The sequence below is a fragment of the Gossypium hirsutum genome, chromosome A13, assembly GCF_007990345.1.
Source record: "Gossypium hirsutum isolate 1008001.06 chromosome A13, Gossypium_hirsutum_v2.1, whole genome shotgun sequence".
NCBI lineage: Eukaryota > Viridiplantae > Streptophyta > Magnoliopsida > Malvales > Malvaceae > Gossypium > Gossypium hirsutum.
Window position 1 is genome coordinate 111494074 of NC_053436.1, and position 13073 is coordinate 111507146.

Below are 13073 nucleotides of genomic sequence, written 5' to 3' on the forward strand. Positions count from 1 at the left end.
ATAAGAAAATTAAATTAGACAGTTGATAAGAATAAAATAAGATTAAATTTTAATATAATTAACATTTACTTTAAAAAAAAATTGTCAAGGGAGTTATCTTTTAAAAACATTTTGTGATTTTGCAGATAAAATATTGTTGGAGTTGAACTATGAATGAAAAAAATATTTTTCACCTCATTGTTTTAGACAATAAATGTTAATTTCATTTCAACGTGATCTTATTTAATTCTTTTTAATAATATATAGACCAAATTGATCTTATATCTATAGTAGAGGGACTTCTCAGGAAATTCCACCTTAGTAGACACACGATTCGGGCATGATCAGATGCGGGAAGAGACTGCTAGTTAACCTACTTTACTTGCATTTTCGAGCCAAATTATTGGTTCGAAAAATGGTCAGACTTGAAGGATGGGAATGTTAAAAGACAAATTTCGAATTTTAACTAAAAAAGCAAGAAACGTTTGTCATTACGAATAACTTGAGGGAGGTAAGTCTAATTTTGCAAAACTTTAGCATTAGATCGAGCTTATTGTAATTCCATGGCTAAATTGCTTTTCCTACTTTTACTTGCGTTTTCCTTGAGAACCAGATCTTTCCCTGTCACCCTCGTCGCTTTTGATTATACTTTTTGCTATGAACGATTGATTTTGATTAATTTTCTGTAGCCACCGGCAATTTGCGACGGAACCAAAATTTGAAGCTGATTTTACCTGCTCGATAACGCGTGATTCTTTCATGGCATCTACAAGCAAAGCCAATTTAACTGAAGACGATGAAGAAGAAGAGGAAGTTTGTCATTCACATCTTCACTTTTGTTTTTTTTCCTGTTTTTGATTTCCGAGTTTCCCTTAGCTAGAAAATTTCGAAAGCAATTTGAATTTCTTTTGATTTTTTTTTTGGTTGGAAAATTGAAGTTTACTGGTTATTGCTGCAGATTGAACACTTTGATGATTTCACTCTGGCTTCTTCATGGGAAAGGTATTTAATAACTTAACGATTTCACTACTGCATTTTACTCATTTATTTTTCTTCCCTTTTTAATATTATCTTATCGAATTTTTAGGTTCATATCTGAAATAGAGGCTACTTGTCGACAGTGGTCAGCTGATGGTCCAAAGAATTTGCTGGTACGCTTGCTTTGATTTCAGAATATTGTTCTATTTAACTCTGGTTATTCAAAATCTTTTATTTTCTTCTAAATAGTTTTTATAGATAAGAATAAGGATGCAGGATAAGATTATATTTGCTATCCCATGATCACTTTCAATGAAAGCAGATTTCCTGTCCTTTGTAGGAAAAGGGAGCTGTTCATTTGGATTATTCTAATAAAATATATAGGATTAAATCCGAGTTGAAAGATGCTACAAAAATCTATTCCATGGAGTACTACTTTGGGATCGACAATGATGGTATTTTTGGTGAAAAATTACTTTTACCCCCTATTCATTGAGCTACCGGGTTTGAACTTATGTTTCTTGACTTGCGTTTTTGATTGGCACAGGCAACATTTCTGACTGGAATTGCACTTTGCATGATTTGCAGCTTTGTTTTGGAGTAAAAGAATTCTTGGTATGCTCAGCATCTTGTCCTGTCCCTTCCTATTCTTTCAATAGTCTTCTTGATAATAGTTCACTTCTGTTTGTATAATGTTATGATGCTTTCATTTCCTTTGCGCCTGATGTGTGCCATCAATAGGTGATTTCACCTCAGAGTGCCAGCGGTGTGGTACTTGATGCTCCAGAGTCCAGCAAGCTTTTAAGTGCAGTTGCAATTGCTTTGTCAAATTGTTCATGGTGGGTTTCTGACAGAAATATGCTGCCATTAAGTATAATTTTCTTTGATCTGCTTTTGACATAGCAACATGTGATGTTATTAATCGTTAATAGATTCTAATTATTCATATCTGTAACGTTGGTATATTTGTTACATGAAATATTACTAATAACTTTGAATCTGAAACTTATATAAATTTTGGTGCTGCAGTTTGTGGCCAGCATTTGTGCCAGTCCATGATCCTTCAAGAAAAGCGTTTATTGGAATCCAGAACATGGGAACAATTTTTACTAGAAGGTTTGAGGCAGATCGTATTGGTAGCCAAGTTCCTGTAAAGTTCATGCATTTGGAAGGATTGTATGAATTGTTTGTTTCTAAGTTTGTAAGTTCCCTCGTTATTTATTAAAAATGTGATATTGTTCCAGCTCACAAACTATAGTGTGTGTTTGTTTTTGGCATTTAACATGGGTCAATTATTACGATGGTAGTGAGATAACATTAGGTTTTTTAACTAGCATTTTATAGTTATTTCTCATGTCTATGCAAGAGTGTTTACATCAGATTTTTTAATGTCTTTTATACACATTGATGTTATGCTCTTATTTTTATGTGGTAATATTAATTGGTTATTTATTTTTGAAGGCTTACTGGACATCGGACCATTTGACACATCTCTTCAAAGTATATCTTATGATGAAACTTACGTATCGAACCCTTCCCAATGATGATGAAAATGATGGTATCCAAGACGCTGATGCTGAAAATGCAGAATCTGAAAAGATGCCTGACGGTGGCAATCTCAATAGGAAGCATTGGGATGATGATTGCCCTTGGAGTGAATGGTATTCTGCAGAAGATCCAGTAAAGGGTAATCTTATTTTTGTTATGCTCACTTTTCTTTATTAAGAGGAGGCTGGTGGAAAATTCTGCCTTGTAGATAACTTGCAGGGTCTCTAAGCTGATGCAAGCTTTGAGAGACTGCTTTTTCTTTATGCATAGCCGCAGGCACTGGCTTGATGGATACTATGCATGTAGGGTTTGATTTGGTGACCACTTGGTCGGAAAAGGTGATTGAAAGCTCCTTGGAAATGGCTGAAATGGAAAATGCTTCACCCCATGAAGCCGAGAAGTGGATTCTAACTCCAAATTTGTCTCCAAATCTGTAAGGAATTTGTGCATGTGTTCTATATTTATTCTAAAACTGAGATTGGTGCTGCATATTCATCTTCTTGTTTTTATGGTCCTTTTTGATTTGTTAGTTCCTTAATGCCTTTCCCTATGAAATATCTGATTATATTGATTTTTTGTATTAAGTGATAGTTCAAAAGGAGACCGAATTGGATTTGCTTCCCAGTTGCAGCTTTTGGTTAGTGCACTGGATATGTCATTTGAAGCTCAATTTATGGAGGATTTCGTTTCAGGTCTTAATAGCTCTATCTCCATCTTGGCATATATATGATGCTGCGGATGTATTGAAGTCACCTCGAAATTTATTTTAAATTGTGTAACTTGTTCTTTTTTGTAACTCGTGCATTTTGTTACTAGCAGTTGAAAATCTTGGTTCAGACAATTTAAAGTCCTCTATGGTTATACCGCCACCTACCGTCCTTGACCGTGTGCTTAAAGATCTTTTGCTTGAGGGTACTTTTTCTTTCAATTCACTAAGCATTTTGATGTGTTATATCTCTAAGAATATGTTGCGTGCTTTATATATTTCTCTCTACGTGCTTATATAAAGTCTTTGATGTTTCCTGCTGTGGCATAAGTTACCTTCTCCATCTCTGTGTCTTTTTCTAGAAATAACCAAATGCTCTTTTTGGCCAAAAAGAAGAAAAATCTGCCTTTTCTCAACTCATCGTCAGCTTTGCTGGCTTGTTTAAGTAGTTTCTATGAATATTAATTTTCTTTCTTGACATATGACTTCTCAAGGGAGAACAGCTTTTTTTTTTTTTAAACCTTACATAACAGTCTTCAATTTGCTGATTTTGCTAAGGCAAATATAAGAGTTCTTAAGCTATTAATTTTCTGCCTTCACATATGACTTATTGTTTAAAATTCACTTGTTTCTTTCTAATTTTACATAACAGGTCGTCAATTTCCTGATTTTGCTAAAGGCGAACATAAGAGTTCTCGAGCAATTAAAGGCGCACCTCTTGAATCTCTTTTTGCACAGTTCTGTTTACACTCATTATGGTTTGGCAATTGTAGCATACGTGGTATGAATGGAATCATGCATGATAAATTTTCTAGAGTAAAATGTCTGTATTTGACCTTGTAACATTTTCCCTGACTAAATGTTGGTTATTCTTCTTGTGTGTTTAGCCATTGCTGTGTTGTGGGTAGAGTTTGTTCGAGAAATTCGTTGGTATTGGGAAGAGTCACAGCCATTGCCTAAAATGCCAGCCCATGGTTCAATTGACCTAGCAACTTGTTTAATCAACCAGAAACTACAAATGGTAATAAAATATAATGGTCATTGTTTGACAGCTTGTGACTATGTTTCAAGTGAAGACAGTTAATATTGATTGAAATATAGGGCTTTTAAAGGAGCTGAACTTCCTATATGTGTGTCAAGCTTGTATCATTGACTTCTTTTCCAGCTGGATGGTGCTTATTAATTATTGTCGTCTTTCTACTTTAGCTCCTTTCTCTTGCATCCTTTTGTACTGTTAACTGTCAAACAATTTTCTCATACTCTACTGCTATCTTTTACCCTTAATTCAGTTTACCCAAGTTGGAGGGGAAAATGAAGACAGATACAGCTGTATTTGCCATGCACTTATTTCATGAGACCTTTAGCTAATTTTTTAATTATCATTGCTACTCAAATTTGTCTGCTAGCTTTCTAGTTCAAATCTTTTAGGTTAGACATGGGTTTGCAGTAAAATGGTTCTCTTAAGTCCTGAGAGCCATTGGTTACACTGAATGGCGCATGCTTTAATGTGATTTACAAAGCTCTGTTGCAGGCTAAACTTAGATCCGTAGAAAATTACCTTGTTTGCATTTTGTTGTCAAGATCTTGTATGTTCCATTTTGTTTTTACTTTTCTTCCTCTAGTAGGCACTTGTTTATGAAGAATCTTATCTTATTTATGTAATTAGTTTATTTTTAATATTCACTTTTTTTTTTCTTTCAAGCAATATGATGACCATTGAATTATTTTACTTTGCCCTTTTGCTTGTCAGCTTGCAATATGCATTGAGAAGAAGCGTGAACTCAATGAAGAATTTCAAGACTGTCTTGGAAGTAATGATGACGTGTTTGTACATATGGAGGTTGTGAGCCCCTTTTGTCTTCTCTTGTTCCTTCACTGTGCTTATTGTATTTGATAGTAAGGCGAGGTGGAGGTTGAGAAAAAAGAGTCTACCCCTTGTTCTTCTTCTCATGCTTTTTACCTTTCACTTTCTTGCTACATTTATTCTACTTGTACCTCTACGGTCCTGGTTCATCATATTGTCTTTGGCTTGAACTGTTCATTTGATAAAAAATGCAGGAAGATATTCAAGTTGGAGAGGAGTCTACTAGTTTTCTTACTCAGAGTCAAGATTTTGATGGGAAACGTGACAGGTGAACTAAGCAAGTGAGAGTTCTTTGGTTTCTTCATAAAAATTTGTTGTCCTTAGTGGATTTGACAACTCCTTTTTAGTTCTCTGCTCTTGCTTTAACTATATTACATAAGCGATATTAGTTGATCCACTTTTGCTTACTCTTATGATGACACTGATTAAAGCGCATTCATTCTCTGCCTTTATTATATTGATACTTGTGTAGGCAGAATTAGTGGGGCTTATTGAATATGTGTGAATGACAAATCTATGCACCTTGTTACCTGACTAGGTGGTGCATTTTTAAAAAATGATGTATGAGATGCTGGGTTCATTTTCTGTTTACTTCAGCAGATATGTAACCTGGGTTAATTACATGTCTAGAATTCCTGAGTTAGAAGGTTCATTTTGACGTATCTTGTAATACTTTTCCATATCACAATAATTAGTTAGTGTAGAAGATTCTATGAAATACAAATGAGATAACAAATTTATCAATTCATAAGTTCTCCTTTTGTACTGCAGTGTGCAATAGGTTACTGCATCCTTTTATTTTGGACTAAAGTTATAATAAAAACATGATATCCTTTTGGTTTTTGCAGTCCCTTGATTCTAGAAGGTTTTAATGAATCTAAAACATCTATATCAAAGTTCAGTACAAATTCTCAAGATGCCTATTCTGCTGATAAAAGCACTTCAGATTCTAAAAGGACAGGGTCAGCTGGTCCTGTAGGGTCTATGAAGCTTCTGAATTCGTGTCAGAGCTTGCATGCTCCATTTACACAGGTTTCACTTACATCTCTGATTTACCAACACCCCCCCCCCAAAAAAAAGAAAAAAAAAAAAAAACTCCTACAAAGTATGTTTAACGCAGTGGTCTCTTTTCCTTTGAACTGTTATAGAATGCACCACTCATGACAGAAGACATGCATGAAGAACGACTCCGTGCTGTCGAGGCCTTTGGTGATTCATTTGTAAGCCCAATGTTTTTAGAAGCCATTTGCTTATGATTGTCAGTTTGTTCTTTTTTTGTTGCATCAGACAAACCATTAATCTTAAACATATCACCTGGGAGTCGTATGATGTAAACATGGTATTAGTCAAGGTAGCCATCCTGCTTCTCACACCCTTGAACTTGGATTGTATAAAGATTTAGTCAGTTATAGATCAGTTCAGACAGTCATGTAATGTTCTGCGTGCCCTCTCCCTTCTTCCTGACATATTAGTTCTCTCAAGCCAAAGTAAGATTTAACATGCTTTAAGCATTTTAATGATATGTTTCTCTTTACAATCAGTGACTCAAAACTGATACCTAGCAGCTTTTTCTAGTTACTGTTTAGCTCAGGCACCAAAGAATTAATAGAGTTATATTTCATTGTGCTAAATATCTAAAATTTACGGGTTGGCTTTCTCTTGCAATACTTCATTTTGCAGTTCAATAGCATTATTTCCTTCATTAATTGGTTAACGGATGCTTGAATTTTATGGCTATCTCTGAATCATGAATAGGATCTAATTTGCTGATCACAGTTAGCAATAGATTTACCTTTATACATTTTTTCTTTGCGTGTTTCATCTATCATGATTATAATTAGAAGGAAAAAAAAAAAAGAAGTTATAGCATTTTTTATATATTTCATGTTGTCTTGAACAACTTTAATTATTTACTACCGCTCAAGAAGATGTTTGATGTTCATTACAGAACTTTTCTGCACAGTTGGAGAGAGAAACATTATCTTCAGGTAATAACTATACTAAGTGGTCTTCCTCTTGAGAGTGATTTTGTTATGTTACTTTGTAAGTAATTAGATATTGCCAGTGGCAGATGTAACTTCAAGAGACTGCTAAATTCATTTTATATGGAACCATGCTTTGATGTTGAACTGGGAAAGTTCAAAGAAAACATAAAGCTTTTCAACATTTACATCTGGTTTTGTTGGGGATTAGTTATGGAGCTAAGAAACTGTTGAATAGTTGGCACAAAGAATATCTTCCTCCCTATTTAGAAATATTTTGATGTTTTGTTAGTTGATATATCTTTTCCTATGTCAATTTTTAATCCTAGTCCAGCAGATTGGGAATTCATTGCATCTATTTAAATATAACTGTTTTGGATCCATACAATTGCTGAATTCTTTCTGATCTGACTTCATCCAAAGAACTCCCTGGCAGTACAACTGTGAATAAGGTAATTACGTATTTCATCTTTGTTGAATTATGCATCAATGGAACTGCATGTTTCAACTTTACATCAAGGAAGAGGATGTTAAAGTTACTGGCTACCTTAGTGGAGTCACACACTGCATGTAGGCACTCTCCTTGGAGGCTGATAAGAGGGAATCAATTCTTAAATTGCCCTCCCAATTCGGTAAATTTTTTTATGTACGAATGCAAATAGGATAGAGGCAATAAGTCCAGGCTTGTATGATGTTAGATGTTAAATGGTCCCTTCATTCTCTGTTTAACCTTCTTCTCTCATAAGTTTGATGCTTAAAGTCTCAAATATGTTCTTATCTGCTCTATGCTTCACTGTGCATCTTTCCTGACAATTCTTCAAATTTTGAAATAGACATGTCAGCCTTTAAAGCTGCAAACCCAGATGCTGTTTTCGAAGATTTTATCCGGTGGCATTCACCTGGAGATTGGGAGAATGATGGAAGTAAAGCAAATGATAAGTGGCCTCCTCGAGGAAAACTTTCACAGAGGATGTCTGGCCCTGGGAACTCATGGAGAAAGATTTGGAATGATGCTCCTAGTTTGCCCGCTTATGAACAGAAACCCCTGCTGGATCCAAACCGAGAAGGAGAGAAGGTTAGCTTTTTGTTCCCTTAATTTGAATTTTACCAAGAGCATACTGATATCCCCTGTGGTTCCTTTGACCAAAAAGATAATGTCACGTGCAGAGACATTACCGAACAAACCTGTGGCCTTAGGCCTGAAAATTATGACTTGGAATGCCTAAGCTTTCCAACACTCTTTGCAGAGTTGTGTGCAGTAGCAAACATGATTTGAAAGTTCATTCTAGTTTCATTATCCTGACTCTGACAATGGGAAACTGCTTACTCATTCCCAAGTTTGTGATGATGATGTTTCCAGAGGCAAACCCTTCTGTTAGTATCCGCCTTAATTGATTTATAGGGGAAGAGATTCAGAAATGGTACCCACATATCTTGAGTTGTGCCTAAATATTCACATTTGATTCATTGGTAGCAAAGATTTATTACCTGGCATATAGATGACTTGAAACTTTGCTCACCAAGTAGCTCGGTAATAACCGTCACCCAGTTCTTTGATGCATCAAGCTTGATTCTTCTTGGCTTCTTGAATTCTACAGATACTTCATTACCTAGAAACTGTGCGACCCCATCAGCTTCTTGAGCAAATGGTTTGTACTGCCTTCAGAGCCTCAGCTGACACACTGCACCAGACGAATTTTGGAAGCTTGAAGCAGATAACAACTAAAATGGACCAACTCTTCCATACTATGGCATCTACACTAAGGCCTTTGCAAGGTTTTCTTTCATCATTCTTGCAGGTTTATACTTTTCAAAATTAAGGTCATTGAAGTTTCAATCTCATGCATGTCACAGCAAATCTGTTATCTGGAAATAGTGAGAAAATTGAAGACCTAAAACGGCTTTGTGTTGCCCTTGAACATGTTGAGAAGTTGCTAACACTTGCAGCTTCTCTTCGTCATAAATTCATACAAGCACCACGTGTCTATGAAGCTATTTTCAGTGACTACTACGACTTTTACCTTCCGAACATGGGAAAGGGCTCAGCAGATGTTGATATTCAGAAGGTAAATAGCTTCTATGCCATGAATCTTCACTTTTACCACTCTAGCATTCATGGGCATCGTGGACTGTTTCAGTGTACTATTGCTTGGGGAAATCCATTTCATGTCTTTGGACTTGTGATTAAAATGTTGGCAATATTGCAATCTACTATTCCATAAAGACTGAAATCAGCAAGTAACTTGAATTTAGATTTAACTAATAGAAACTTCAGCGCATCAGTTTCTTAGAATTTGCCTCCAACTGTGTTGGGTTTAACATCTTTTGTTTGCTTAGGAATTTGACCTGAAGCTACAGCTACGGGTGAACGAGAGACAAGTTGTGTCAAATATGTTTACCCCACCCACTGCCAATCAGTCATGGAGAAAAGTTTTAAGCATGGGCAATCTTCTTAACGGCCACGAACCAATCCTCAGGCAGATTGTCTTTTCCAAGCGTGACAGCGGCAGTGACTGTCACTATGCAGTTAGCACGCGCGGCGGACCTCACATGGATGATCAACAAGAAATAGAAACATATCGGATGTATGTATGTGGAACCTCAAACGATCTACGGGTAGCACTTTGTGTCACCTCATACGATTAAATGTATTTAAACAATGCAAAGTGTAAATGACGTTGTTTTAATTGGGTTATATTTTCACTTGTTAGCTATTGATTGCCAAATTGCCCGGTACACCAATTCTTTTGCATCAATGGATGAGTAATTAGGGTAAATTATACTTAAAATCATTAAACTATTAACATATTATATTTTGATCACTTAACTTTAAAAAATTACAAATTAATCATTAAATTATTCACAAATTTTCAATCGTTTAGTCTTTTTCATTTACATCGTTTGCACTAATTAAAATTTTCGTTTTTACAATTTATTTTTTCATGAAACAATTATAAATACCATAAATACACAAATCAAAATCCAATAATTTTTAATATCCAAAATTAATCTTTAAATAGATTTAAATTTAAGACATTTTCCTATTGACTTATTATACCGAACATTAACCTCCAACTACTAGGGTGTAATTACTTACCCTATTAAGTAACCCATATATATAGCTCAGAAAAGGTAGCGCTAGTAGTATTTGTAAAATCATAATCTGAAAATAATGAGTTGAAGAGTACTTATGTTGAGGCGAATGAAATTTCAAGTTCTTATTACATTGTTACGTTTTTACATCTAAAAACCTCACCTATCGCACCCATCACATAATACTAGCCAAACCAAGGTACACAAAAAAACAAAAAAAAAAAAAAAGAAAGGAACAGAGACAACAACAGACAATTTAATATGCAGAAGAAAAGCCATGGAACTTAATCCACTTCTTCAATCTTGGGCCCTGCACCAGACCCACCAGACCCACCACCGTTAGGCATCTCAGCACCACCACCCATTGGCACATCACCTCCAGCACCACCTTGATACATCTTTGCAATGATGGGATTGCAAATACCTTCCAATTCCTTCAACTTGTCCTCAAATTCATCAACTTCAGCCAGCTGGTTCCCATCAAGCCATTCAATTGTATCATCAATGGCTTTCTCAATCTTCTGCTTCTCTGCAGGGTCGAGTTTCCCAGCAAACTTGTCATCTTTCACGGTGTTCCTCATATTGTAAGCATAATTCTCAAGCCCATTCTTAGCTTCCACCTTCTTCTTCACTTCCTCATCCTCTGCTTTATACCTCTCTGCTTCTTGTACCATTCTTTCAATCTCTTCCTTGCTCAATCTTCCCTTATCATTTGTAATTGTTATCTTGTTCTTTACACCTGCAGTCTTATCTTCAGCAGACACGTTCAAGATACCATTTGCATCAATGTCGAAACAGACATTGATTTGTGGAACACCTCTTGGTGCTGGTGGGATCCCCGTCAGCTCGAACTTGCCGAGCAAATTGTTGTCTTTGGTTCGAGCTCTTTCACCTTCATATACCTGAATCAAAACCCCAGGCTGATTATCAGAATATGTAGAGAAAATCTGTTCCTTCTTTGTTGGAATCGTCGTGTTCCTTGGAATCAACACCGTCATCACTCCACCAGCAGTTTCAAGACCAAGGCTGAGAGGAGTAACATCAAGAAGCAACAAATCTTGGACCTTTTCGTTCCCTTCACCGCTTAAAATAGCGGCTTGAACAGCAGCACCATAAGCAACAGCTTCATCGGGATTTATGCTTTTGCACAGTTCCTTGCCATTGAAGAAATCTTGTAAAAGTTGCTGAACTTTAGGAATCCTGGTTGATCCACCAACAAGAACAACTTCATCGACCTGACTCTTGTCGATTTTGGAATCTCGTAGACATTTCTCAACAGGTTCCATGCATTTCCTAAACAAATCCATGTTCAACTCCTCGAACCTTGCTCTTGTAATAGTGGAATAGAAATCAATACCTTCATAGAGTGAATCAATTTCAATGGTGGTTTGAGCAGTGGATGAAAGAGTCCTTTTAGCCCTTTCGCATGCCGTCCTTAATCGCCTCAAAGCTCTTGCATTGGTGCTGATATCTTTCTTATGTTTCCTTTTGAATTCTTGAACGAAATGATTAACAAGCCTGTTGTCGAAATCTTCACCACCAAGATGAGTATCACCAGCGGTGGCTTTAACTTCAAATATACCTTCCTCTATCGTCAACAATGAAACATCGAAAGTTCCACCACCCAGATCGAAAATCAATACATTCTTCTCGCCGGACCTTGATGCCTTCTTGTCCAAGCCATACGCAATTGCAGCAGCCGTTGGCTCATTGATAATCCTTAAAATATTAAGCCCGGAAATGGATCCGGCATCTTTTGTAGCTTGCCTTTGGGAATCATTGAAATAAGCAGGCACGGTTATAACAGCGTTTTTCACGGTTTGACCCATATAAGCCTCGGCAACCTCCTTCATCTTGACTAACACCATGGAAGAAATTTCTTCAGGAGCGAACTGCTTCTCTTCACCCTTGTAATTAACGACGATCATCGGCTTATCACCAGGGCCGGCAACAACCTTGAAAGGCCAATGCTTCATATCGGCTTGCACCGCTGGGTCAGAGAATCGACGACCGATCAGACGTTTAGCGTCGAAAACAGTGTTCTGTGGGTTCATAGCGACTTGGTTTTTAGCAGCATCACCGATGAGACGCTCGGTGTCGGTGAAAGCAACGTAAGACGGTGTCGTTCGGTTGCCTTGATCGTTGGCAATAATCTCCACTCGATCATTCTGCCATACACCAACACAACTGTATGTCGTCCCGAGATCAATCCCAATTGCCTTGCCTTCAGCTTTGGCCGCCATTCTTATGCGTTAGACAAGAAACAAGAATTATACAGGGAAAATAAAGGGATTTTTAAGAGAGCTTGTCTGGTTGAATCGATTGCTTAGATGAATTTGTAATATTAACTGATGATTTAACAAAGGGAACCCGGGAGGTATATATACAAAAGGGGGGAGGGGATTTAGGAGAAATGAAGAAATTTCGAGACATGAGTGGAAAGGTAGTGAAAATGGAAGAAATAAGAAAGCGAGCGATGAAGCTAGAGAGTTCTAGAAAGGCAGAGGATGATGAGGTGCTTTTATTTGTTTGGTTGGGCTGTTGTTCCTTCTTACAGTTCATCGCATGTCTAGTTACGTGTTGTAACTTCTAAAGATATTATTTTATGGAGCGGGAAAAATAGGATGTGGTTACACATGGGTCCGGTTATCTATACTAATATTATTTTTTTGAATTAATATCAATTATAGTAGAAACAATCTTGTGGACAATTTAATTTTTTTTAAATATATTTTTGGGCTAATTTTTTTAAAATATATATAATTACTATTTTTAATGTCACATATTTGAAATGTTAAACTTTCGATAAATTTTAACATATTATTAATTAAGAGATGTGTACATTTTAATACATTTGTGTTTTTTTTTTCATTTTCAACACATCAATTTTATATAAATTATTATAATTATTTAGATTTACCAA

General features: G+C 36.2%; 2 protein-coding genes across 6 annotated transcripts; one reads left to right on the plus strand and one right to left on the minus strand.

Annotated features, from left to right (window-relative positions):
• The first annotated feature begins 525 nt into the window (after positions 1–525).
• On the plus strand, positions 526–9767 carry LOC107957665 (rab3 GTPase-activating protein catalytic subunit). 5 transcript variants are annotated; one of them, XM_016893210.2, is made up of 22 exons: positions 526–792; positions 938–981; positions 1067–1130; positions 1298–1412; positions 1505–1572; positions 1699–1796; positions 1987–2158; positions 2419–2644; positions 2776–2938; positions 3091–3197; positions 3325–3417; positions 3864–3992; positions 4099–4232; positions 4962–5051; positions 5270–5343; positions 5924–6107; positions 6224–6295; positions 7024–7063; positions 7891–8132; positions 8656–8833; positions 8912–9123; positions 9395–9767. In XM_016893210.2, the coding sequence occupies exons 1-22, from the start codon at positions 739–741 to the stop codon at positions 9701–9703; spliced, it is 2868 nt and encodes a 955-aa protein (XP_016748699.1). In that variant the 5' UTR covers positions 526–738; the 3' UTR covers positions 9704–9767. The 5 variants fall into 5 exon arrangements, with proteins under 5 accessions (XP_016748699.1, XP_016748701.1, XP_016748702.1 ...); XM_016893212.2 differs by having other exon boundaries at positions 3097–3197; XM_016893213.2 differs by having other exon boundaries at positions 2812–2938.
• A 483-nt stretch (positions 9768–10250) lies between these two features.
• LOC107957666 (heat shock 70 kDa protein) lies at positions 10251–12694 on the minus strand. The gene has a single exon (XM_016893214.2). The coding sequence runs from the start codon at positions 12391–12393 to the stop codon at positions 10435–10437; it is 1959 nt and encodes a 652-aa protein (XP_016748703.1). The 5' UTR covers positions 12394–12694; the 3' UTR covers positions 10251–10434.
• Positions 12695–13073: the final 379 nt, after the last annotated feature.

Coding starts and splice junctions, on each gene's coding strand:
- LOC107957665 (XM_016893210.2), top strand. CDS start 739: ATGGCATCTACAAGCAAAGCCAATTTAACTGAAGACGATGAAGAAGAA. Junction 1,413..1,504: donor CTTTGGGATCGACAATGATG/GTATTTTTGGTG, acceptor TGATTGGCACAG/GCAACATTTCTGACTGGAAT. Junction 3,198..3,324: donor TATGGAGGATTTCGTTTCAG/GTCTTAATAGCT, acceptor TGTTACTAGCAG/TTGAAAATCTTGGTTCAGAC.
- LOC107957666 (XM_016893214.2), bottom strand. CDS start 12,393: ATGGCGGCCAAAGCTGAAGGCAAGGCAATTGGGATTGATCTCGGGACG.